The sequence below is a fragment of the Aethalodelphis obliquidens genome, unplaced genomic scaffold (genome assembly GCF_003676395.1).
Source record: "Aethalodelphis obliquidens isolate GAN/ISIS:26980383/991018 unplaced genomic scaffold, ASM367639v1 scaffold27, whole genome shotgun sequence".
Classification (NCBI taxonomy): Eukaryota; Metazoa; Chordata; class Mammalia; order Artiodactyla; family Delphinidae; genus Aethalodelphis; species Aethalodelphis obliquidens.
The window spans coordinates 2,614,512-2,639,541 of NW_020837971.1; the positions used below are offsets into that span (position 1 = coordinate 2,614,512).

General features: G+C 36.6%; 1 protein-coding gene across 3 annotated transcripts in view; it reads right to left on the bottom strand.

Moving 5' to 3' along the window:
* Positions 1-1,364: 1,364 nt before the first annotated feature.
* Positions 1,365-25,030, bottom strand: part of GNAI1 (G protein subunit alpha i1) — an 89,910-nt gene continuing 66,244 nt past the window's right edge. For all 3 annotated transcript variants that reach the window (XM_027123799.1, XM_027123798.1, XM_027123801.1), the window contains 4 exons: positions 23,313-23,441; positions 16,843-16,972; positions 15,648-15,801; positions 1,365-3,430 (listed from right to left, as the gene is read on the bottom strand). In XM_027123799.1, the coding sequence (XP_026979600.1) occupies positions 3,240-3,430; positions 15,648-15,801; positions 16,843-16,972; positions 23,313-23,441 (604 nt within the window). In that variant the 3' untranslated portion in view covers positions 1,365-3,239. The remainder of the gene's footprint in view (positions 3,431-15,647; positions 15,802-16,842; positions 16,973-23,312; positions 23,442-25,030) is intronic.

Below are 25,030 nucleotides of genomic sequence, written 5' to 3' on the forward strand. Positions count from 1 at the left end.
CTCTCTGAGCCTTTTTTGATGTATCTCACAGTTACTGTTGGCATTCAGTAAGAACATAAGCATTTTATAGTATGGATTTTGGGGGGGAAAAGATTGAAACTAAATGAATGAGATGAAGCATGAAAGTATTTTTTAGAAGGGTACTGAAATAGATGGAAGGGGATTTTAGAAACCAGAAGAGCTTTAGGAACTTTGGGAATGGGAACTAGGACCGTGTGATTGGTTCAGCTGGGGTGCTCGCCCAGTGATTCCCCAGTCCAGGGAGGTAAGCACTGTGATTGGCAGCCCTATCAGAACCATGCCGTTCCCAGGAGGGCGGGCTGAAGAACAGATGCCAGTTGATCTAAAAAAGAGACCACAGGGCTTCCCTGGTGGCGCAGTGGTTGAGAGTCCGCCTGCCGATGCAGGGGACACGGGTTCAAGCCCCAGTCCGGGAAGATCCCACATGCCGCGGAGCGGCTGGGCCCGTGAGCCATGGCCGCTGAGCCTGTGCTCCGCAACGGGAGAGGCCACAACAGTGAGAGGCCCGTGTACCTCAAAAAAAAAATAAATAAATAAATAAAAAAGAGACCACAAACAAAAGTGCTAAGAAATAAAAATAACATTAACAGACCTGAATGAACATTTCCCATGTTCCAGGTATTGTTTTGAGCATATTTCAGGTAGTATGTAGTACAATACTTGAAGGAAAGCCCAGGCTATGCACAAAGTATTATTAGAGTGTGAGGGAGAGAGAGGGGACGTAGTGAAGTGGGCTCAGATGATGAAGAGCCTGGAATGGAAGGCTAAGTTAGATTTCACTCTATTGACAAGTCAGAGCCAACGCACAGAAAATAACGCAGCCCGAGTTCTAGATTAGGATAAGTAACCTGGATTAAAGAAGGGAGAAACTGGAAGTGGGGAATGTAATAAGCCATTTTAAGTGGAAGTTAAGCAAAGACCTGAATTCAGTAGGTGGTAGTGGGAATGGAAAAGAGAAAACAAACAAAAGACACATGCGAGGCACTGGGAAAGTAGACTTGTGAGCAAATGGTGACTTATGTGTTTGAAAAATTCCCCACTGAGGGATTAAATGAATGATGGTGCAATGACAAAGTCAGAGGGTGAGAACTTGTTGGCAGGGAAAATGATGAATTTGGTTTGCACATACTGAATTGGAGCAGGCAGTCACTTCTCAGAAGGGGGTATCAAGCAGGCAATTCCAAATGGGGCACCACATCTCATGAGGAAACTTGGGGCAGGGAAAACGCAAGCTTCCGGAGTAGATGAAATTGCAGAAGGACAACACAGAGAAAGAAGAAATGAACACACAATAGACTGATACTTAAATGCTAATGCAAAACATGTATTAGCCAACAGGTTTGTAAAATTTTAAAAATTCAAATTTATTAGGTTTTATTAGTAACACAATTACACAGACTAAAGTTCAGGAATTCATCAATTATGGTCACCAATATGTGCTTCTTGTGGCGTTTTAAACTTATTTCTCATGATTCAAATTGATTTACAGGATAGTTGAACTTCATACATAGCTTCATAATATGAATACAACAGGTCTTCCATCCATAAAATTAATGAAAACATATCTTTCCTCAAAGGCACATAAAGAATCTAAACTAACACATTTGAAGAATTTTGTTAAGAAATTTTTGAATTTCTCTACATTACAGAGAAGAAAAACAAATCCCCAAAATGAAACGGTTATACACACACGCGCGCACACGCGCGCACACACACACACAACCACAAAGAGACTTCAACAGAATGAGAGCACGCAACTAAATTTAGAAACTACTTACCCATGAAGCTTACTGAAAGACTAACTTTTTCAAGATGAGTAAAAAAGAGAAGTAGGGTATGGAATGCTATTCACTTTGCTGAAACAAGGTCATAGAGACACACCATGAATAATTAAAAATGACTATCAAAATTCAGTATCTAGCAGAAATGTAACACTTACCTGAGGATACACACAATCACTGACTTAATTAAATCCTGCTACTCATTTTCTAAGTGTAATTGCCCATTTCATTCTCAGAAATAATAGCACAGTTTAAAAAGAAATAATACAAACTCAGGCAAGTGGAGGCAATTTGAATAATCTAAGGGAAAAAAGTAATTTTAACATAGCGTGATAATTAAATTTGAAACTAGTTACTTACATATATGAATTTAAAGCTTGCATTTTATCATCAGCAGAATATTCAAAGATCTTTCTTGTTATCTTCTAAACAAGGAGCTATCATGTATAGTAGGTACAAGGGATTTCCCAAAGGAAATACGCAAATGAATGTCTCAAAATTCATTATGCTAACTTATTTTTTACCCACAAAAATGCTCTCACACCCACCTAAACTTAGTTATAAATAAGTGTATAAAAATCTGGCATCACCTTTAAGGCAATGCATGAATACCATCCAAATATTAAAATTCAAAGTGAAAACAAACCAACCGAATAAAAATTAAGAATTTATAATAAGTCTGTAAGTATATCCTCAAAAATCTGAAATTTGTTTTCAAACCAAATCTAATGTAGAATCAGATTAGCATGCATTCTTAAAAGAAAAACTGAAATGCATACGATGTTTAACTGATCCAAAGGCAGGTATACTCCTCCACTTCAAGAACGTTTCAATGAAACACATTAAATTTAAAGAACAAATCATGTTATTAAAATAGTCTGTGCAATGTTTGTACAAATAACATTTTTATGATTACAAGTATACATATAATCAAGACAGGGCTGCAATGTGTCCTAATATTAATGACTGTACTTAAAAATTTACAGGATATGAACATAAATAAAGCTGTTTAAAACTGGCAAACATAATAGTCTTTCAGTACAAAGTACTTAATATTTCTGTTATTTCCCAAGCCATCACGCTAAAATCATAAGTTGCCACTCTTAATACCTAAAAGTAATGTGGAAAACTGAAGTCATAAATACATGTATACATACATTTGCATATTTACACTTACACAGAAGTCATCAGTACACTAGAGTCCAGCTTTAACACTGCCCTTAGTTTCACACTGCAGGACCACCTCTCACATTTAAGAAAGGACCTTCCATTACTTCCAGTTAAAAAAAAAACAACAACAAAAAACCAATTTTGGTCAGGTCCCAGATGCATTTCCCATATACTACATTCTGTGTTGCTGCAAGACTCTAGTGTAGAGAGATCCACATATAAGTACTCATTTGGTTTGAAAATGCATTTTACCATTTACTGCAAAACTCAGAAGAGACCACAATCTTTTAGATTATTTTTTATGATGACATCTGTTACAGCATCAAAGACAAACTGCACATTCTTGGTATCTGTGGCACATGTGAAGTGGGTGTATATTTCCTTCGTGTCCTTTCTTTTATTGAGGTCTTCAAACTGACATTGAATATATGCAGCTGCCTCTTCATATGTGTTTGAGCCTGATATGGGAAAAGGAAAGAAACATAAGGCGAAGTTAAAACGAGTATACCACTAAGCAACATGGACCTTAAAATACTGACATCAGTTTCTTATGTGTAAAATATGTGGACTCTATAATCGTCTTTGCCCTTCGAGACTAAGATAAACTATTTCTTCTAAGTGAAAAATACCCAATGTTAATCACCCTGTAATGACTATAAGTTACCCTTAAAAACAGAAAAGCATGGTATTCCATGTTCCCCATGATCTTTGTTCCTGCCTCAATCTCCAACTGTCAGAGTCCCTTTTTTTCTAACCCCTTATACTCTACATCCTAACATGGTGGCAGCACACTATTTCACTTCTAAGCCTAGTGGCTGGATCAAGAAATGTTGGCCGATGCTGATCGGTATTTTTTATTCCCCTTCCTATATATACATTAATTAGCATTTCTCAATTTTTGTATTCAAAAACTGTACAAGGGTCTACAATGTGGTTTATGCCTATGAGGTTACAAAAAAGTGAATGACACACTTCTGCTTTCAGGTGACTGAAGACTCCTGAGTACAACACTTTGATACTTGGCAGTATCTAAAGATAATCACACATACTCTGTGACCCAAGAGTTCAGTTTTCCAGGTGTGTCCTTGACAGAACTATATACATATGTTCGCTAGAAGACACACAGAGACTGTTAACAGCAGAACTTCTACTTTAGGAAACAACCCAGAAGTTCATTAACTGTAGCCTGGCTACTAAATCCTGGTATATATTCATACAATGAGCTGCCATAGAGAAATGAGAATAAAAGAACTACTGCTACACACAATACTATAGATGAGCTTCATAAACATACTGTTGAACAAATGAAGGCAGACACAAAACAGTATATACTGTAAACAACTAATGTTTAGAAAACAAGTTTGGAAACAATCAAAATTAATCGATGAAGACAGATTGTGTGAGTAGGTGGGTGGATGGAAGTTGATCAGTTAAGACTGGGGAGGGGCATGACAGGGTTTCTGGGGACCTGGAAATGCTCTATTTCTTGACCTGAGTGGTGCATATTATCACTGTTTTCACTTTTTAAAATTCAGTAAGTTTCACATTTGTGCTAAGTATGTGAGTATCTACATACTTTATCTCTATAGTTCATATATGTATACATATGATACTTTAATAAAATGTTCCTTTGAAAAAAACTGTTAATTCTGTCTCTTGCAGTAATAACACAAAATTATATGCCTGGACTTCAAGGTCCTCTGTTACCCAGCCTGCTTGGTAAAGCCATTCTAAGACCCTCTGTTCCACATCTGAGGCTCACTCCATGTCAGGAGGAAACCTGTATTCAAAGTACCACCTGTGTTACTGCAGTGCTTTCCCTCCCCTGTACTTCACCAGCTGTTTTCATAGCTTGGCTACTCTAAGTAATGCTGCAATGAACAGAGACGTGCATGTATCTTTTCCAGAAAGTGTTTTCATTTTCTTCAAATAAATACCCAGAAGTGGAATTGCTGAGTCATATGGTGTTCTATTTTTAATTTATTGAGGAATCTCCATATTGTTTTCCATAATGGCTGCACCAATCTACATTCCCAGCAATAGGGTACAAGGGTTCCCGTTTTTCTACGTCTTTACCAACGTTTGGCATTTCTTTTCTTTAGGATAACGGCCATTCTAATGGGTGTGAGGTGATAGCTCATTGTGGTTTTGATTTGCGTCTCCCTGATTGTTAGTGATGTTGAGCACCTTTTCACGGACATGTCGGCCACTGGTATGTCTTCTTTGGAAAAATGTCTATTCAGATCCTCTGCCCATTTTCATAGTGAAATTGTGTTTTTGTTACTGACTTGTATGAGTTCTTTATACAGCTGGCCTTCTGTATCTGTGGGTTTATAACCAGCAAATATGGAGGACCAACTGTACTATGCCACTTTATGTAAGGGACTTGAGCATCCGTAGATTTTGGTATCTATGGCAGGTCCTGAAACCAATCTCCCAAGGATACTGAGGGATGACTGTACATTTTGGATATTAACCCCTTATCAGATAAATGTTTTGCAAATATTTTCTCCCATTCCTTAGGCTGCATTTTTATTTTGTTGATGGTTTCCTTTGCTGTGCAGAAGCTTTTTAGTTTGATGGTATCACCCAACTTGTTTATTTTTGCTTTTGTTGCCTTTGCTTTTGGTGTCAAACTTAAAAAAAAAATCACGACTGTCAAGCTTACTACCTGTGTTTTCTTCTAGGAGTTTTATGGTTTCAGGTCTTACGTTCAAGGGTTTGAGGTCTCACGTTCGAGTCTTTAATCTGTTTGGGTTTATTTTTGTGTATGGTGGAGAAAGCAGTCCAGTTTCATTCTTTAGCATGTGGCTGTCCAGTTTTCCTAACACCATTTACTGAAGAGAGTTCTTTCCCCGTTGTATATTCTTGGGTCATCTGTCATAAATTACTTGATCATGTATACATGGGTTTACTTCTGGGCTCTCTATTCTGTTCCTCAGATATATGTGTCTGTTTTTTATGCCAATACCACACTGTTTTCATTACTGTAGCTGTGTAATATAGTTGGAAATTAGGGTGCACAGTGCCTCCAGCTTTGTTCTTCTTTCTCAAGATTGCTTTAGCTTTTGGAGTCTTTTGTGATTCAGAATTTTAGGACTATTCTCTTTCTGTGAAAAATGCCATTAGAATTTTGAAAGGGACTGCACTGACACTGTTAGACAACTTTAGGTAGTACGGACCTTTTTAACAATATTAATATTCCTCCAATCCATGGGCATGGAATATCTTTCCATTTATGTGTATCTTCTTCAATTTCTTTCATCCATGTTTTAGTTTTCAGTGTACAGGCCTTTCCTCTCCTTGGTTAAATTTATTCCTGGAAATTTTGTTCTTTTAATGCAACTGTAAATCTGACTCAGTTTTTCTTATAGTTCATTACTAGTGTTACAGATTTTTGTATACTGATTTTGTATCATGCAACTTTACTAAATTCACTGATTATGCGTTTTAAGTTTTTTTGTGAATCTGAGACTTTCTATGTATAATACCATGTCTCGTGCAAATAGTGACAGTTCTACTTCTTGCTTTCTGATTTGGATGCCTTTTCTTTTTCTTGCTTAAACTGCAGTGATAGGACTTGTAGATACTATGTTGAATGAAAGTGGTGAGACTGGGAAACCTTGTCTTATTCCCTATCTTAGAGGAAAAGCTTTCAACTTTTTACTGTTGAGTATGATGTCAGCTATAGGCCTTTATTATATTGAGGTACATTCCCTCTGTACCCATTTTGTTGAGTTTTTATCCTAAATGGATGTTGAATTTTGTCAAATGCTTTTTTTCTTGCATCTGTTGAGATGATCGTGTGATTTTTAGCCTTCATTTTGCTTTGCAGACAGTGAACTATATGCTTGCATCCTCGGAATAAATCTCACATAGCTGTAGTGTAATGATCCTTTTAATGTATTGCTGAATTCAGTTTGCTAATATTTTGTTGAAGATTTTTGCATTTATGTTTATCAGGGATATTGGCCTGTAATTTTCTTTTCTTGTGGCATACTTGCCTGGTTTTGGTAACAGGGTAATGGTGGCCTGGTAAAATGAGTTATGGAAAAGGAGAGAGAATGCTTCCAATTTTGGAAGAGTTTAAGAAGGACTGCTAACAATTAATTCTTTTGTGTTTAGTAGAATTCACCAGTAAAGCCATCTGGTCATGAACTTTGTTTATTGGGAGGTTTCTGATTACTGATTCAATCTCCTTACTAACATAGGCTGTTCAGATTTTCTATTTCTTCATGATTCAAACTTGGTAGGTTGTATGTTTCTATGAATTTTTCTATTTTCTCTAAGTTGTCAAAATAAGTTTAAATTTTATCTCTCAAGTTGCTAGCAGACAATCATATACTCTACAAATCAAATTTTAACTTATTAAATCATAATAAGGTTGGTACTCTGAAATTCTAAAGCAATAAACAATGTCTTCTTGACTCACAGAAGCTAATACAACCTCTAAATTAAAAACATCTTTTGAGAAAACAGCTTGCCCTGAGTGCACGGCTCAATTTGCTGTAGCTATTGTGGGCAGCTAGTTAGATTACTGAATCCCTAGAACTACAAGATACATTCCTCAACTTGATTTTAAGTTTTGGAAAAGAATGACTAGGGGGAAGGTGACAGATATTTTCTAACGTGATAGAACTGTCTTGAATAAAGGTTAAGTACAGACGATAATCTGGTTCAATACTGGAGAACTGGGTGCCTGGTGATACAATTCAAAGGGAGATAAAGGAGATTTGAATAAAAAAAAATAACATGAATTCAGTTGGAGTCTCAGGTGCTAAGACACATGGACAGATTCAACAAGCAGTTGGAAATGCAAGCCTGAGTCTCAACAGAGAAATTAGAGTTGACAACTGAATTTAATCATGCTGAGAATAAATATGACTATGAAAGAATGGAGTGCTAGAAGATTATAAGACTACAGATGGAATCTGGTGAAATGCCAAAATGTAAATAGATAAAAAGAGGAGAAGACAGGAGCAGAGAGAGGTAGGGGATCAATCAAGTGAGTAGTCTGGAGGCTACAATGGGTTCTCCTATAGCAAACATAGCCACAGGGATTAAGAGTTGAGGGTGCAACAAGAGCTGACAGCATCAATACTTAGCGTGCACAATGAAGTTTTTAATTACAGTCTTAACACTGGGACTATGAAAGAATTATGTAATACTCTCCTTGCTCACAGAGCCTGAGATCAGTGATTCTTATTAACTTGACAACATACGAGAAACATTTTGAACACAATGCGTACCTGGCAAAAAAAGAGCTAACAACTATCTTCTTGGCTGCTCTAAACATCCCTGTAAGTATGTAATATCTGAGGATTGATTTGGGTCCTCTGACAATATTAGCACAAAAGGGCTACTTCACAATAGAAAATGACAAAGATGAACTGAAAGACAGGAAAGTAAAGGCCAAACGGAGCCACCTTGATTCTGGGTAACTTCAATCTTGGAATTAGAACTATAAATAATTTTATTCCTATAAAGCACTAAAAAGGTTTCTGAATAAGGTGACTTAGGACACTGACTTTCAAAAAGAAAACAAAACTAAGTTAATTCTGTGCAATTATTTCAAAGTATAACTTTGTGATACATAGAAAGGGCTGTAGTAATGAGAGGAGGATCATACTGATGGGAGACCCTCCTGCTTTGCCTCCATTGAAAATATATAATTAAATGTATTCTGGTTGTTAATGTCCTGGATGCAGGAGTGCAACAGACTTGGGTCTGGATTTGGACTCTATTGCTTCATTAAATCACAGTGCTCTCACCTACATAAGTGGGATGTGAAAGCACTGATATCATATGGTTGTTTTAACACTTCTGTGAAAAGGCAGTACAATTTACTGAATACAAAATTGATAAATTTTGTTTATAATGAAACAAATTCCTGCGACTTGGGCAGCAGTGGGGGAAGCCGGATTCCATGACAGCAACAGCAGGGATCGTGGCAAGAATCATGGCTTGAAGGCTGCCCTGGGTGGTCTCATCTTCCTGCAGCTTGTAGACCCTCAGGCTTAGTGGAGCTGTTAACAGGCAGCGGTCACCCGGAGCAGCAAGAGTAGCACCAGCAAGCTCCTTCCCCTGGAACTACACTCAGCATCGCGGCATCAAGATGCCATTTCTCTCTGTGTGGCTGACAGGGACTTGGTGCCTGGAGGCAGGCCTGAGCCGCTGAGGTGGGAGAGCCGAGTTCAGGACACTGGACCACAGAGACCTCCTGGCCCCATGTAATATATCAATCAGCGAGAGGTCTCCCAAAGATCTCCGTCTCAACGCTAAGACCCACATCCACCCAACAGCCAGCAAGCCAGAGATCTCCACCTCAACTCCACCCAAAGGCCAGCAAGTTCCAGTGCTGGATGACCCATGCCAATCAACTAGCAAGACAGGAACACAACCCCACCCATTAGCAGACAGGCTGCCTAAAATCTACTAAGTTCACAGATATCCAAAAACACACCACCGTACGCCGCCCCTCCCACCAGAACACAGGCACCAGTCCCCTCCACCAGGAAGCCTACACAACCCACTGAACCAACCTCACCCAGTGGGGGCAGACACCAAAAACAACGGGAACTACGAACCTGCAGTCTGCAAAAAGGAGACCCCAAACACAGTAAGATAAGCAAAATGAGAAGACAGAGAAACACACAGCAGATGAAGCAGCAAGGTAAAAACCCACCAGACTAAACAAATGAAGAGGAAACAGGCAGTCTACCTGGAAAAGAATTCAGAGTAATGATAGGAAAGATGATCCAAAATCTTGGAAATAGAATGGAGAAAATACAAGAAACATTTAACAAGACCTCGAAGAACTAAAAGAGCACACAAACAGTGATGAACAACACAGTTACTGAAATTAAAAATACTCCAGAAGGAATCAATAGCAGAATGATTGAGGCAGAAGAACAGATAAGTGACCTGGAAGATAACATAGTGGAAATAACTATTGCAGAGCAGAATAAAGAAATAAGAATGAAGAGAATTGAGGACAATCTCAGAGACCTCTGGGACAACATTAAACACACCAACATTCGAATTACAGGGGTCCCAGAAGAAGAGAAAAAGAAAGGGTCTGAGAAAATATTTGAAGAGATGATAGTTGAAAACTTCCCTAACATGGGAAAGGAAATAGTCAATCAAGTCCAGGAAGCACAGAGAGTCCCATACAGGATAAATCCAAAGAGAAACATGCCAAGACACATATTAATCAAACTGTCAAAAATTAAATACAAAGAAAAAATATTAAAAGCAGCAAGGGAAAAACAACAAATAACACACAAGGGAATCCCCATAAGGTTAACAGCTGATCTTTCAGCAGAAACTCTGCAAGACAGAAGGGAGTGGCAAGACATATTGAAAGGGATGAAAGGGGAAAACCTACAACCAAGATTACTCTAGCCAGCAAGGATCTCATTCAGATTCGACAGAGAAATTAAAACCTTTACAGACAAGCAAAAGCTAAGAGAATTCAGCACAACCAAACCAGCTTTAAAACAAATGCTAAAGGAACTTCTCTAGGCAGGAAACACAAGGAAAACATCTATGATAACAAACCCAAAACAAATAAGAAAATGCAAAGAGGAACATACATATCGATAATTACCTTAGATGTAAGCAGATTAAATGCTCCAACCAAAAGGCACAGACTGGCTGAATGGATACAAAAACAAGACCTGTATATATGTTGTCTACAAGAGACCCACTTCAGACCCAGGGATACATACAGACTGAAAGTGAGGGGATGGAAAAAGATATTCCACGCAAATGGAAATCAAAAGAAAGATGGAGTAGCAATTCTCATATCAGACAAAAGAGACTTTAAAATAAAGAATGTTATAAGAGACAAGGAAGGACACTATATAATGATCAGGGGATCAATCCAAGAAGAAGATACAACAATGGTAAATATTTATGCACCCAACACAGGAGCACCTCAATACATAAGGCAAATGCTAACAGCCATAAAAGGGAAATCGACAGTAACACAATCATAGTAGAGGACTTCAACACCACACTTTCACCAACGGCCAGATCACCCAAAAAGAAAATAAATAAGGAAACATAAGCTTTAAATGACACATTAAACAAGATAGACTTGATATTTCTAGGACATTCCATCCAGAAACAACAGAATACACTTTCTTCTCACGTGCTCATGGAACATTCTCCAGGATAGATCATATCCTGGGTCACAAATCAAGGCTTGGTAAATTTAAGAAAATTGAAATTGTATCAAGTATCTTTTCCAACCACAGTGCTATGAGACTAGATATCAATTACAGAAAAAAGTCGGTAAAAAATACAAATACATGGAGGCTAAACAGTACAATACTAAATTACCAAGAGATCACTGAAATCAAAAAACACCTAGAGGGCTTCCCTGGTGGCGCAGTGGTTGAGAGTCCGCCTGCCGATGCAGGGGACACAGGTTCGTGCCCTGGTCTGGGAGGATCCCACATGCCACGGAGCGGCTGGGCCCGTGAGCCATGGCCGCTGAGCCTGCACGTCCAGAGCCTGTGCTCCGCAATGGGAGGGGCCGCAGCAGTAAGAGGCCCACGTAGCAAAAAAAAAAACCCTAGAAACAAATGGCAATGAAAACACAATGACCCAAAACCTATGGGATGCAGCAAAAGCAGTTCTGAGAGAAATTTATAGCGATACAATCCTACCTCAAGAAACAATAAACATCTCAAATAAACAACCTAACCTTATACCTAAAGCAATTAGAGAAAGAAGAGCAAAAAACCCCCGAAGTTAGCAGAAGCAAAGAAATCATAAAGATCAGACTTAAATGAAAAAGAAATGAAACAGAAAGATCAATAAAACTAAAAGCTGGTTCTTTGAGAAGAAAAACAAAATTGATAAACCATTAGCCAGACTCATCAAGAAAAAAAAGAAGACTCAAATCAACAGAATTAGAAATGAAAAAGGAGAAGTAACAACTGACACTGCAGAAATACAAAGGATCATGAGAGATTACAAGCAACTCTATGCCAATAAAAGAGACAACCTAGAAGAAATGGACACATTCTTAGAAGAGCACAACCTTCTGAGACAACCAGAAAGAAATAGAAAATAAAAACAGACCAATCACAAGCACTGAAATTGAACCTGTGATTAAAAATATTCCAACAAACAAAAGCCCAGGATCAGATGGCTTCACAGGCAAATTCTATCAAACATTTAGAGAAGAGCTAACACCTATCCTCTCAAACTCTTCCAAAATATAGCAAAGGGAGGAACACTCCCAAACTCATTCTATGAGGCCACCATCACCCTGATACCAAAACCAGACAAAGGTGTCATGAAAAAAGACAACTACAGGCCAATATCAGTGATGAACATAGATGCAAAAATCCTCAACGAAATACTAGAAAACAGAATCCAACAGCACATTAAAAGGATCATACACCATGATCAAGTGGGCTTTATCCCAGAGATGCAAGGATTCTTCAATATACGCAAGTCAATCAATGTGATAACCATATTAACAAATTAAAGGAGAAAAACCATATGATAATCTCAATAGATGCAGAAAAAGCTTGTAACAAAATTCAACACAAAGTTATGATAAAAACTCTCCAGAAAGCAGGCATAGTGGGAACCTACCTCAACATAATAAAAGCCATATATGACAAACCCACAGCCAACATCGTTCTCAATGGTGAAAAACTGAAACCATTTCCTCTAAGATCAGGAACAAGACAAGGTTGTGCACTCTCACCACTATTATTCAACATAGTTTTGGAAGTTTTAGCCGCAGCAATCAGAAAAGAAAAAGAAATAAAAGGAATCCAGATCAGAAAATAAGTTAAACTGTCACTGTTTGCAGATGACATGACACTATACATAGAGAATCCTAAAAATGCTACCAGAAAACTACTAGAGCTAATCAATGAATTTGGTAAAGTAGCAGGATACAAAATTAATGCACAGAAATCTCTTGCATTCCTATACACTCATGATGAAAAATCTGAAAGAGAAATTAAGGAAACACTCCCATTTACCATTGCAACAAAAAGAATAAAATACCTAGGAATAAACCTACCTAAGGAGACAAAAGACCTGTATGCAGAAAATTATAAGACACTGGTGAAACAAATTAAAGATGATACAAATAGATGGAGAGATATACCACGTTCTTGGATTGCAAGAATCAACACTGTGAAAATGACTACGCTACCCACAGCAATCAACAGATTCAGTACAATCCCTATCAAACTACCAACGGCATTTTTCACAGAAGTAGAACAAAAAATTTCACAATTTGTATGGAAACACAAAAGATCCAGAGAAACCCCTTACCTAAATGTAAGGCCAGACAATATAAAACTCTTAGAGGAGAGCACAGGCAGAACACTCTATGACATAAATCACAGCAAGATCCTTTCTGACCCACCTCCTAGAGAAATGGAAATAAAAACAAAAATAAACAAATGGGACCTAATGAAACTTCAAAGCTTTTGCACAGCAAAGGAAACCATAAGCAAGATGAAAAGACAACCCTCAGAATGGGAGAAAATATTTGCAAACAAAGCAACTGACAAAGGATTAATCTCCAAAACATACAAGCAGCTCATGCAGCTCAATACCAAAAAAAAAACAACCCAATCCAAAAATGGGCAGAAGACCTAAACAGACATTTCTCCAAAGAAGATATACAGATTGCCAACAAACACATGAAAGGATGCTCAACACCACTAATCATTAGAGAAACACAAATCGAAACTACAATGAGGTATCACCTCATACCAGTCAGATTGGCCATCATCAAAAAATCTACAAAGAATAAATGCTGGAGAGGGTGTGGAGAAAAGGGAACGCACTGTTGGTGGGAATGTAAGTTGGTGCAGCCACTATGGAGAACAGTATGGAGGTTCCTTAAAAAGCTAAAAATAGGACTACCATACGACCAGCAATCCCACTACCTGGCATATACCCTGAGAAAACCATAATTCAAGAAGAGTCATGTACCACAATGTTCACTGTGGCTCTACTTACAATAGCCAAGACATGGAAGCAACCTAAGTGTCCATCGACAGATGAATGGATAAAGAAGATGTGGCACATATATACAATGGAATATTACTCAGCCATAAAAAGAAATGAAACTGAGTTGTCTGTAATGAGGTGGATGGACCTAGAGTCTGTCATACAGAGTGAAGTAAGTCAGAAAGTGAAATACAAATATTGTATGCTAACATATATGTATGGAATCTAAAAAACTAAACAAAAAAAAGTGGTTTTGAAGGACCTGGGAACAGGACAGGAATAAAGACGCAGCTGTAGAAAATGGACTTGAGGACACAGGGAGGGGGAGGGGTAAGTTGGGATGAAGTGAGAGAGTGGCATGGACATATATACACTACCAAATGTAAAATAGATAGCTAGTGGGAAGCAGCCGCATAGCACAGGGAGGTCAGCTCAGTGCTTTGTGACCACCTAAAGGGGTGGGATAGGGAGGGTGGGAGGGAGACGCAAGAGGGAGGGGATATGGGGATAGATGTATACGTATAGCTGATTCACTTTGTTATACAGCAGCAACTAACAGCATTGTAAAGCAATTATACTCCAATAAGGATGTTAAAAAAAATAATGCAATAAATGTAATATTTCACTTTCACATTTTTCAACCAAAAAAATTCTTGAGACCTTTTTTTTTTTTAACAATGAGGATGGAGTGAGGGTAACTTGTATCAATCATTAGCTAAATTAACCAAACTTCATAATGTTTAGATTTAGAGATGAGATGAACTATTGGTAGTCAAACTTTTTTTTTTAGGCATCGAACTTTCTTCATTAAAATAAAATAAAGCCTTATTCAGAAACCCAATATGCAAAACAGATGAAAGCTAAATTACTCTGCCTTAGGGAGGGAGAAGTTGAGTGTGGGGGGGGGGCAGGGGGTGGGGGGTATCACTGTTCCTTGCACCCACTTTCAATAGCAGCCAGGGAAGTGTTCCAAGGAACTAAACTTAACCAATGTTTGAGCCCAACTTCTGATTTTACAGATGGGGTAGTGAGACCCCATTAACTGCCTTGTTCAAGATCAAAGAGCTAATTATGGAAAAGCCAGGACTGCATCTCAGGTCTCCTTTTCTCACTGCAGACTATTTTACACAGTAGTAAAATTAAAGTACCACTAATAGTCTCATTACCAAAGCCTGGATTTCTTGTGAAACCTTTCCTGACTCCCCTGAGGAGTTAGCTAACTCAGACTCCTTTCTAATTTTTTCCCCCTTCCAATTACTATCCATGTTCCTTTGTACTCGTGTGCTGCACTGCTATTGTGCATTTGTTTGTTCAGGAGTACCTCTGTCTTTGACATTAAGTCAGTGACCAGAGACACTTTTTATTTATTGTGCATCACACAATACCGACATAAGATCTGTTAACTGGATGAACCAATCAATACCGTAAGTTTATGAAGACTTGGAGTCATCATAGAAAATTATCTAACAGCTTTTCCCTAAAATGAACGTTATTTTCAATCATCTCACCCACAACTCAAGGAACTACTTGTGCTTGAACACAGTTTGATAAATAATTTCTCTTAAAGGTTAAGAATTACTAAGCCAAAAGATTCAAATCGACAACTGAAACCTTGCCTTAGGGGACGTTCACTTAGAAATATACGAGCTGACAAGCTATCTACAGAAAGTAAAATACCTGCATATTCTGGATAGCATATGGTGAGAGGGCTCTTTTTGATTTTTTCTTCGAAGAGATCCTTCTTGTTTAGAAAAAGTATAATAGATGTATCTGTAAACCATTTGTTGTTACATATGCTGTCGAACAACTTCATGCTTTCATGCATTCGGTTCTGTAATAGAATACAGCCAGTTTGTCATAATGGCAAGGCTTTTGAGAAATATTACTTTTAAAAAATGAGCGTGGAAAAAAAAAAGTATGGTAATACAATAGAACTTAGCTGAAAAATAGGTAACATCCCACAAAAACATATTTTTGCCATTTAAGAACAAGCACACACTTTGATTTTAGGCAAGATGAGTGTCTACATCACTCATCACTCAACCAGTACTTGATGAGTGCCGGCAGCGTGTCACTGTGCTGCAGGACCCTGCGATCTAGAAATGCAAAGTGCAAACGTTTCAAAGGAGACCTCATTATTACAGAGTGAAGTGAAGTTTCCATTAAAAGATAAGTAGAGTTTTCTAAAGATTAATAAATTAAACTGAAAAAGCTGAAACACAATTAGCCCAATACCCTAAATATAATGGTATATGAGGGAAGGAAACCTCCAATTCCTGTTTCCTGCCCTTCCAGTATCTGTGGTTTCAAAAAGGGCACTAATATATTTTATAGTGCCAGAATGACAGAAATGAACATGTGCACTACACCTACTGCATGATAATTGTATATAACTTATTTTAATAAAAGAAACTGACACTTATAGCTTTTTTCTAATTAAAAATATTTTCCCCAGATTAATGGTACACTGAAACACATCTGAAAATTACATGACAGTAGCAAAGTATAACAGAGATCAAGGATTACTGAGCTGGCAGAAGTAATAAGTTAACAAAAATAAGCCTTGGACTATAATGGAACTAACTTTATTTTCATTTAGTATGTAGATACCAGATCTCATAAATGCCTAGTTATTAAGCAACTAGGGTTGAGGTGAGATTAACTTTTTGTGTTTTCCCTTTTTTCAGGATCCATCTGTTCTTTGTATTCTAAAAGGGAAATATACTAAACAAAAGTTAGAGAAAACAGCCTGAACTTTCAATTAATTTAGGCATTAGTAAGAATTCTTCAAGAATTTTTCACAGAAAAATTCTTGGCAACATCTCCAGCTCTTCATATGCCATGCTCAATCTTTAAAAGTGGTTCTACTTGCCATTTCTTCATCTTCAGCTAGAACCAGGTCATAGTCACTCAGTGCCACACAGAAGATGATGGCGGTCACTCCTTCAAAGCAATGAATCCATTTCTTCCTCTCAGATCTCTGTCCTCCCACATCAAACATTCTGTAAGAGGAAAAATAATGAGTTTGACATCACGCTGAATGTTCAGAGGCTCTGAGGAGTTCTATAAAAATCAACAAAAAAGCTCCAAATCGCATAGGGAATGTGGGATGGAAAGAAAGGAGAAAAGAATTTTATGGGAGGAATATAATGTCACAAATTGATTTTCACAAAGGAAAAAAAGTCTGCTGGTTTTTAAACCATTTTGTTTTATCTCACAGTAAAACAAAACAAAAAACCCAAAATACCCTAAAAAAAATAACACATTCATTAACATATGAGAACACTTTAGAACAGAACATGAAAACAAATACAAAAGAAGGGGCAGCACTATAAGAATGCAGAGATAATAGAATATATTCAATTTGCTAAAGTCACAGAACATTAGAGGCAGAGAACATGGTCCCCTCATCCAACTACAAAATGTTTTCTCTCAGAAGCAATACAGCAGATGTAAAGGAGAAACCATCCCAGGTAACAGAAGCTGGGCAAGCAAGTCATATTTAAACAGGGCAAACAAGCTGCCTAAATTAAAAAGTAAAACCATGGTATAGAAAAAAAAAAAAAATGAGATGAGATAAATGGATGGCCTACTGAATAGTCTGAAAATTAGGACTAAAAAACTCAATTTTTACATGATACACAACAGTAGACCATTGTAGGTTACTGTACACGGTAGTAACACAAACAGTATAAAAACAATAATCTTCCTCCTTTCCTTGTAAGAGTTTAAGTTAAGCACAAGTTGAAATTCACATAGATTACGTTATGCAACCTAGAAATAACCACTTACATAATGGAAACACTATGCAAACTGGTACATTTTTAAAGGCTCCATTTATCTAGATACTGCACTAATTAAAATAGTCCCTATTTAATTCTCAGGCAAAAAGAATTTTCCCTGTAGAATAGTTTTGGCCTATAAACCAAATTTGAGTACATAAGATCTGTACTCATTACAAAAGTGACTAGTATTGTTACTTTTATCATCATTTAAGTGCCATTCTTTCTATTAGTTTAGCTAGTAAATTGTTCATTAAGTTTAAGTATGCTATATAACAAAATGATTCTACTACACACTAAAATGGGTAAGATATAAAAAGGACAGCTGGTAATAAAGATCAAACAAGAACGAAAGAAATTAAAATGATTACCCATTTGTTAAATTGCCAAGGAACACAACTGGAAGACAACTTTACCAAAAAGATAATATATTTTAGCTAACTCCTCTGATCAAAGGTCACATATTTCCTGACCACTCCATGTAAAATAACAACAAAACCCACGCTGTCCCATATTATCCCTCTGTTGGTGGCTGGTTTTATGTGTCAATCTGGCTAGGCGATCATACGCAACTATTTAATCAAACACTAATCTGGGTGCTGCTGTGAAGATATTTTCTGGTTATGGTTAACATCTATAGTCAGTTGATTTTCAGTAAAGGAGATTATCCTTGATAATGTGGGCAGCCCTCATGCAATGAGCTGAAAGGCCTTCAGAGCAAAAACTGAAGTTTCCCAGAAGAAAAAAAAAATTCTGCCTCAATACTGTAACATCAGTTTCTATCTGAGCCTGCTGTCCTGCACTACAAACTTCCAATTCGTTGGCCCCTACAGTCACGTTAAGCCAGTTCCTTGAAATACACAGAACCTACTGGTTCTGCTGCTTGCAAGAACCCTGACTGACACAAATTTTAGTAGCCAGAGTGGGGTAATACTGTAAAACTAATTCCCAAAACTGTGGAAGTGGCTTTGGAAATGGGTAATAGGGCAAGGCTGGAAGAATTTTGAGTTACTTGACAGAAAAAGCCCAGAATGCCTTGAAAGATAGTTGGTTAGAAATACGGATATTAAAGGTGATTTTGATGAGACTTAGATGGAAGTAAAGAGGATGGCAGAAAAGCTTCTATCTTAGAGAATGAATATATATCATCATGAACACAATGTTGAAAGATATATGAATGTTAAAGATGTTTTTGTTGAGGTCTCAGAAGGAAATGAGAAGCATATTATTGGACACTGCAGAAAACGTAATCCTTGTTTTAAAGTGGCAAAAACTTGGCTTAACTATTCTAGTGCTGGGTGTAAGGTAGGACTTGTAAGAGATGAACCTGGATATTTAGATTTAGCTGAGAAAATTTTCAAGCAAAGAATGCAAGGTACAACCTTGGTTCTCCTTGCTGCTAATGTAAAATGCAAGATGAAGGAGAGAAACTGCGGAGTGAACTAATAAGCAAAGAGGAACCAGACCCACACAGGGAAGAAGGCCAAGGACTGGAGTGATATGACCATAAGGCAGGGAACACCAAGGACTGCTGACAACCACCAGAAGCTAAGAAGAGGCAAGGGAGGATTCTTTTTTCGAGCCTTCAGAAGGGGCACAGTCCTGCTGACAAACTGATTTTAAACTTCTAGCTTCAACTATCAAAGAATAAATTTCCATTGTTATATGCCACTAGTTTGTGGTACTTTGTTACAGGAGCTTTAGGAAACTAGTATATCCCCGCCATCTTGCTTTATTTCTCTTTGTAGCAATTATCACCCCCCGAATCCTCAATAGTTATTTCATCTCCTCTCCTCCCCCATCCCTAAAACAACATAAAGGCAAAGACTTTGTTTTGGCCATGTTATATCCCCTCCACTGGACAAACACACGCACTTCATAAACATTTGTTGAATGAAAGAATGAACAGTGTCTACAGAATATTTTAAAACACTTTCAATCAATAACTTTCAAAACACTTTCAATCAACTATTTTTTACCAATGGCATTTTTCACAGAACTAGACCAAAAAACTTTAAAATTTATCTGGAAACATGAAAGACCCCGAATTGCCAAAGCAATCTTGAGAAAGAAAAACAGAGCTGGAGGCATCAGACGCCCTGACTTCAGACTATACTACAAAGCTACAGTAATCAAAACAGTATGGTACTGGCACAAAAACAGAACTATAGATCAATGGACTAGGATAGAAAGCCCAGAGATAAACCCACACACCTTTGGTCAATTAATCTATGACAAGGGAGGTAAGAATATACAATGGAGAAAAGACAGTCTCTTCAATAAGTGAGGCTGGGAAAACTGGACAGCTACATGTAAAAGAATGAAATTACAACATTGTCTAACACCATACACAAAAATAAATGGATCAATAATAGGTTAGTTTTACCATGTTGAAGATCTAGACCTTCCAGTTATGCTGTGGGAATGTTAAATATAAAAGCACTTTAACTTGATAATCAAGTAATATGAATACAGAAGAAATTTTCAATTTATTTAATGTAGAAATGAATGAGGGTCATTCATATACTGGTCATAAAGAACCTTTAATCTAAGCCACTGCTTCTCAAACTTTAGTGTGCATTAGAATCACCAGGTGGGTAAGTTGATGCTGCTGATCTGGGGACCACACTTTGAGAATCACTGGCCTAATTCATAAGTCAAGGAGCAAAAATGACTAAGAACTAATATGACAAAGGATCAGACTGTGCACAGAGCATTTTCATTATTTCACAAATACAGGAGAATTATCTTCAAATTCTGAACTTCTATTTCTTTAACCCAAAACAAAGCAAGATTATAGTATGTTCTCCTTCATATGAAAAGATGAGACTTTTGACTAGTATCAAATAGGGAGTGAAATTGCGTTTGCTTAGGTTTCTCTTTTTAGAGGGAGCAAGGGGAGGGAGGGAAGATGGAAGGGGATATATTGGCTATCCTGAGCTATGCTGTCTTACCCTCAGACTGTCATCTAATTCCACTGTGACCAAGACTGAGACAATTCTAGTTGACCATATATAAATACCAACCCCATAAATGACATTCCACCCCAAAACCAATTGCACATTACATTACTAAAGAAAAGGAATAGAAACATGTTATGATGATTTTCTAATAGAAGGGATGCTTTAATTCTATATTCAGCAAAAATATAACAAGATAAAACTGTTAATCCTTTAAAGCAAAATAATCCTCATAGACACTTTCCATAAATGCCTAGTCACAGAGGTGATAATACATATTGTTAAGTTATAATGCCTTATTGCCTCAATTTGAATTTGTTAATTCCCATACCAAAAAATAAGTGAAACTGAAATTTTATATCAGCAGTTAAAAATCAGACAATGAATTTATACCACAAAACACACAAAATGATAAGCACACTCAAGTTTCCAGTAGAATTATTCTAAGTATATTTTTGCCCTCATTCCTCTGAGGCTCACTTAATATATAAAAAGCAAAGTTGGAACCATATGTTAGCAATGATAGTAATTTAACAGAATTCAAATCCAAAATAAGACAAAGATTATTTGAAGTTCCTGACAGACCTATGTTTATCTGTAAGTCAGCAAGTGAAAACAGTAACTAAAAACATCCTGTGAAATTTTACCTCACCCAAGGAGACTAAATAGAGCAAGGTAAGTGGACTTCCTGGAAGGATCATGATGACAGACAACTCCTGATGTTGAAATCGCAACTTTGAGAAACCTAGGCTGGAAGTGAAGTGTATGGTCTGGAAGCGAATGTTTAGGGCGCATCTACTGAAGAACGAAACTGAATTTTACACAGTTAGATTGCCCAAGGCACCAAATAATTGATGTGACATTTACCTTTGCCGTTTCCCATCATTTACAGAGCTCACACCTCTATGTTTCCTTTTATAGACAGTAACCATTTTACGTATAAACCTCTGACAATGAGCAAGATTGGAACAGTCTGTTAAGAATCTTAAACAAGTTTGCCCTTACCTAACCAGGGGCCTACGTCCAGAATCCTTACTTGCTAACCCTAACCCCATGCATTTCCTCCTGAAACTTCATGGTTAGAATGAAGTCATCATCTGAACGTAACAATTTAAATTTGCTATAGAATATGGTCTTAAAGCAAGGTAAATAGAAACCAAAAAAAACCCCAGAATTTAAGGAGTACTAGGATTAAAAAAAGACCCAATAAAGCTTAAAATCTAAGAGTGAATTTCCTTATAATTAAAATCACTTTATAATTTTTAAATACATCTGGCAACAGTTATCAAATAAGACAAATCAGATTATTTAAAATAATACTATTTTAATATTCCTCAGTTTGGTTATTTAATATTCTCCAAATAGTAAGCAAACTATAAGATTTTAATAAGAGATCATACCAGCAGGGAAAGGAAAAAAAAAAAAAGCCCACTAACAGCAAAAAAAAAAAAAAAAAAAAGAAAACAGAAAAAAATTGAAAGCAAATGCAAAACAGTACCATGTTACAGTACCAAAAGTTACACGGTCAGATAAACTAATTATGATCTATATCTCTGTTTAAGAAAGCAGGGCAATGTTTGTTTTTTTGGAGGGAAGCTGCCAGGGAAAACTGAAATTAAATTTTAGTTTTCTGGAAAACTTAATTACATTAATCACTGAATGTGGGATAATGTAGTGATAAATGATAGTAACAAATGTATTATGTTTAAAATACTTATGGAGAGAATCAGAGTGTATAGTTGCATATATTTAGCTGTGCTCCCCACAACTTGTAATATTGCGCTTCTTTATGAGGTGAGCTGATGAATATCTGTTTTCAATCTTTCACTAGGAGCCTTTCTTTAAGATGGTTTCAGAAATTCTGCTTTACTATCATACTGTTTCAGAGCACTGGAGTTAACTGAAGCAAAATTCAGCAGTTTTTCTCATACTTTGAAAACTGTTGCTTATTGGAAAAAGAAAAACACAGTTCTGTAAATCTGAATGCAATGTTTAAATGAACTTCCCTCAGCCCAGTTCATTACACAATGAGCGGACTAGACAAAATGAACTCCAGATTCCCTTTCATTCTAAAGGCTACCACTTAGTGCTTCTCTGTTCAGACTTCAGTTAAGTTATAGTACACTGTAAATTAAATGAACATTTTTCATCATGAAATAGTACAAACATGAGTTTGCATAAATAAAAATCATCGTGAAAAATTGTAAAAAGGTAACTTTTTAAAATATTTCCATAAATAAGCATATATTCTATCAGTAAAACCTAAAACTGGATGGCAACACTTTCCCAAAATATAAAATATTAGAGCAGTACTTTCTTTTAAAAATAAAAGCCAAAAACTATTTTTATTTAAGTCACTGTGAAAAATATAGGCAAAAGGAATTTGCATGGCTATTTTTTCTTAAATAAAAATATAAATATTCCTCCTGAATGTTTCTTGACCTCTTTCAGCCCAAAATTCTTTTGTCCAATCAGGTGTGAAACATTTTTTGTAATTTCAAACTCTAAACATTTTAAAACTTTTATTAGTATACCTTTTTTTCCTTAAACAATGTGTTCTGTATCTAAATTCATAAATCATATGTTTTGAAGATACTCACTTAAAATGAAGATCTTTGAAAGTAAAATGGGTTTCAACAATTCCTGTAGTTTTCACTCGGGTTCTGAGAACATCTTGTTGGGTTGGGATATAATTTGGTTGTGCAATTCTGTCCAAGTCATTCAAATAGCTGAAAAAATAAACAACAATATGCTAATAGCTAACACTGTCAATAAAGATCATCTAAACCAAAGAGTAAAACATTCTGATGCATGCAATACCCCAGATTACTGAAGTTTTTATATTTCTGTGGAATGATGTAATTTTAAGTCTATATCTTACACAACTCTCACAGAAATGGAAATTTTTATACTTCTCCAGCCACAAAGTTCCTTAAATATTTCAGTAATTCTCCTTGTTGGAAAAGAAAACAAAGTAATAACTTTATGAATATCCAAACTCACGGCACACCATGAATTTGTCCCTTAAAACTCTTTATTACACTTCTTTGATGTAGCACTGTGTTTCTGTTCCAGACATTATTCGTTTGTTGAGAAATTAGAAAGCCTTCCTAAGTAGTGAGGAAACCTCTGGCCAAAGGCTGAATTCAATATTGTTCCTTTTCAACCAACCCTAAGTAACATACAGGAAAACATGACACATGCTCCTTCCTATACTCTACATTTTACTGCCTCTATGAATCAGTATTCATATTTTACTTCTCATTGATTTCAGTCACTCATTCAACACTTTCTGCCAATGATGCAAAATATGTTGTGCTATAAAAATGTAGTGGTGTCGTACCATGCAATTTTCATTTTGTGTCCACTCATGTAGTAGAATCAATAATGTTACAGTCCAGGTATGGAGAGATTAAGGTGAACTTGAGTGGTTCAAGAGGGCTTCATGGATAGTGAAGGGCATAAATAGAAATCTGACAGGTGCAACGGATAAAAGGGAATGTCATTCACATCAGGAAAAGCAGAACAGTGTGGAGGTAGGAAGAGCCACGTCTTGTATCTCAGAAAGTAAGTCCACTAGTAGGCTACGCATGGAATTAATCCTAAAGTCAGTTGAATGTGGGGAGCATCACTGAAGTGTTTTCTAATACTAGAGTGGAAGAGTCCAAGATAATTTAGACGATACTCTAGGTTTATTATAGAGAGGCACCAACTTTTGCAACTTTAATTGATGTTATCCTCTGAAACTGTTCCTTAGCCATTTAGAATGGGGTCTTACAAACCAAAGGAGCTCAATAAATATTTTATTTCTGGAGATGGGGTTGGAAAGCTATCCTGTGAATTAGTAATCAAAATGTTTTAGACAGCTAAGTCTATGTATGTGATGCTGATACCAGAAGCTGATACCAGAATACATGGATATGATAGCTTGAGTTATCTATATTATATTTACTGAATTTAAAATAATCAATGTATTACTGCATTGGTGATAATCCCCTAGTACTTCATCTGTGTTTTTAGTTCCATATATATAACATTCACCTTATTGTAAGAAAACCTGACTTAAAAAACAAACAAACAGGCCATGGCTAGATTTTACTAATTGTCCCTTTGAAATAGTGAGCTATTCTTATTTAAAATTTACTGATTACTTCTATGTACATTTCTTTGCTTAAAACTGCTATAGTTCTATTAGCCTCTAAAAATAATGCACATTTATATTTCAACAGGACAAAAAAGAAAAACAGGCATTGTGAAAAACTCCAATTGTTTTAAAAGATCACAAATTTAAAATGTAAATTGGTGGTTAGATGGTCAT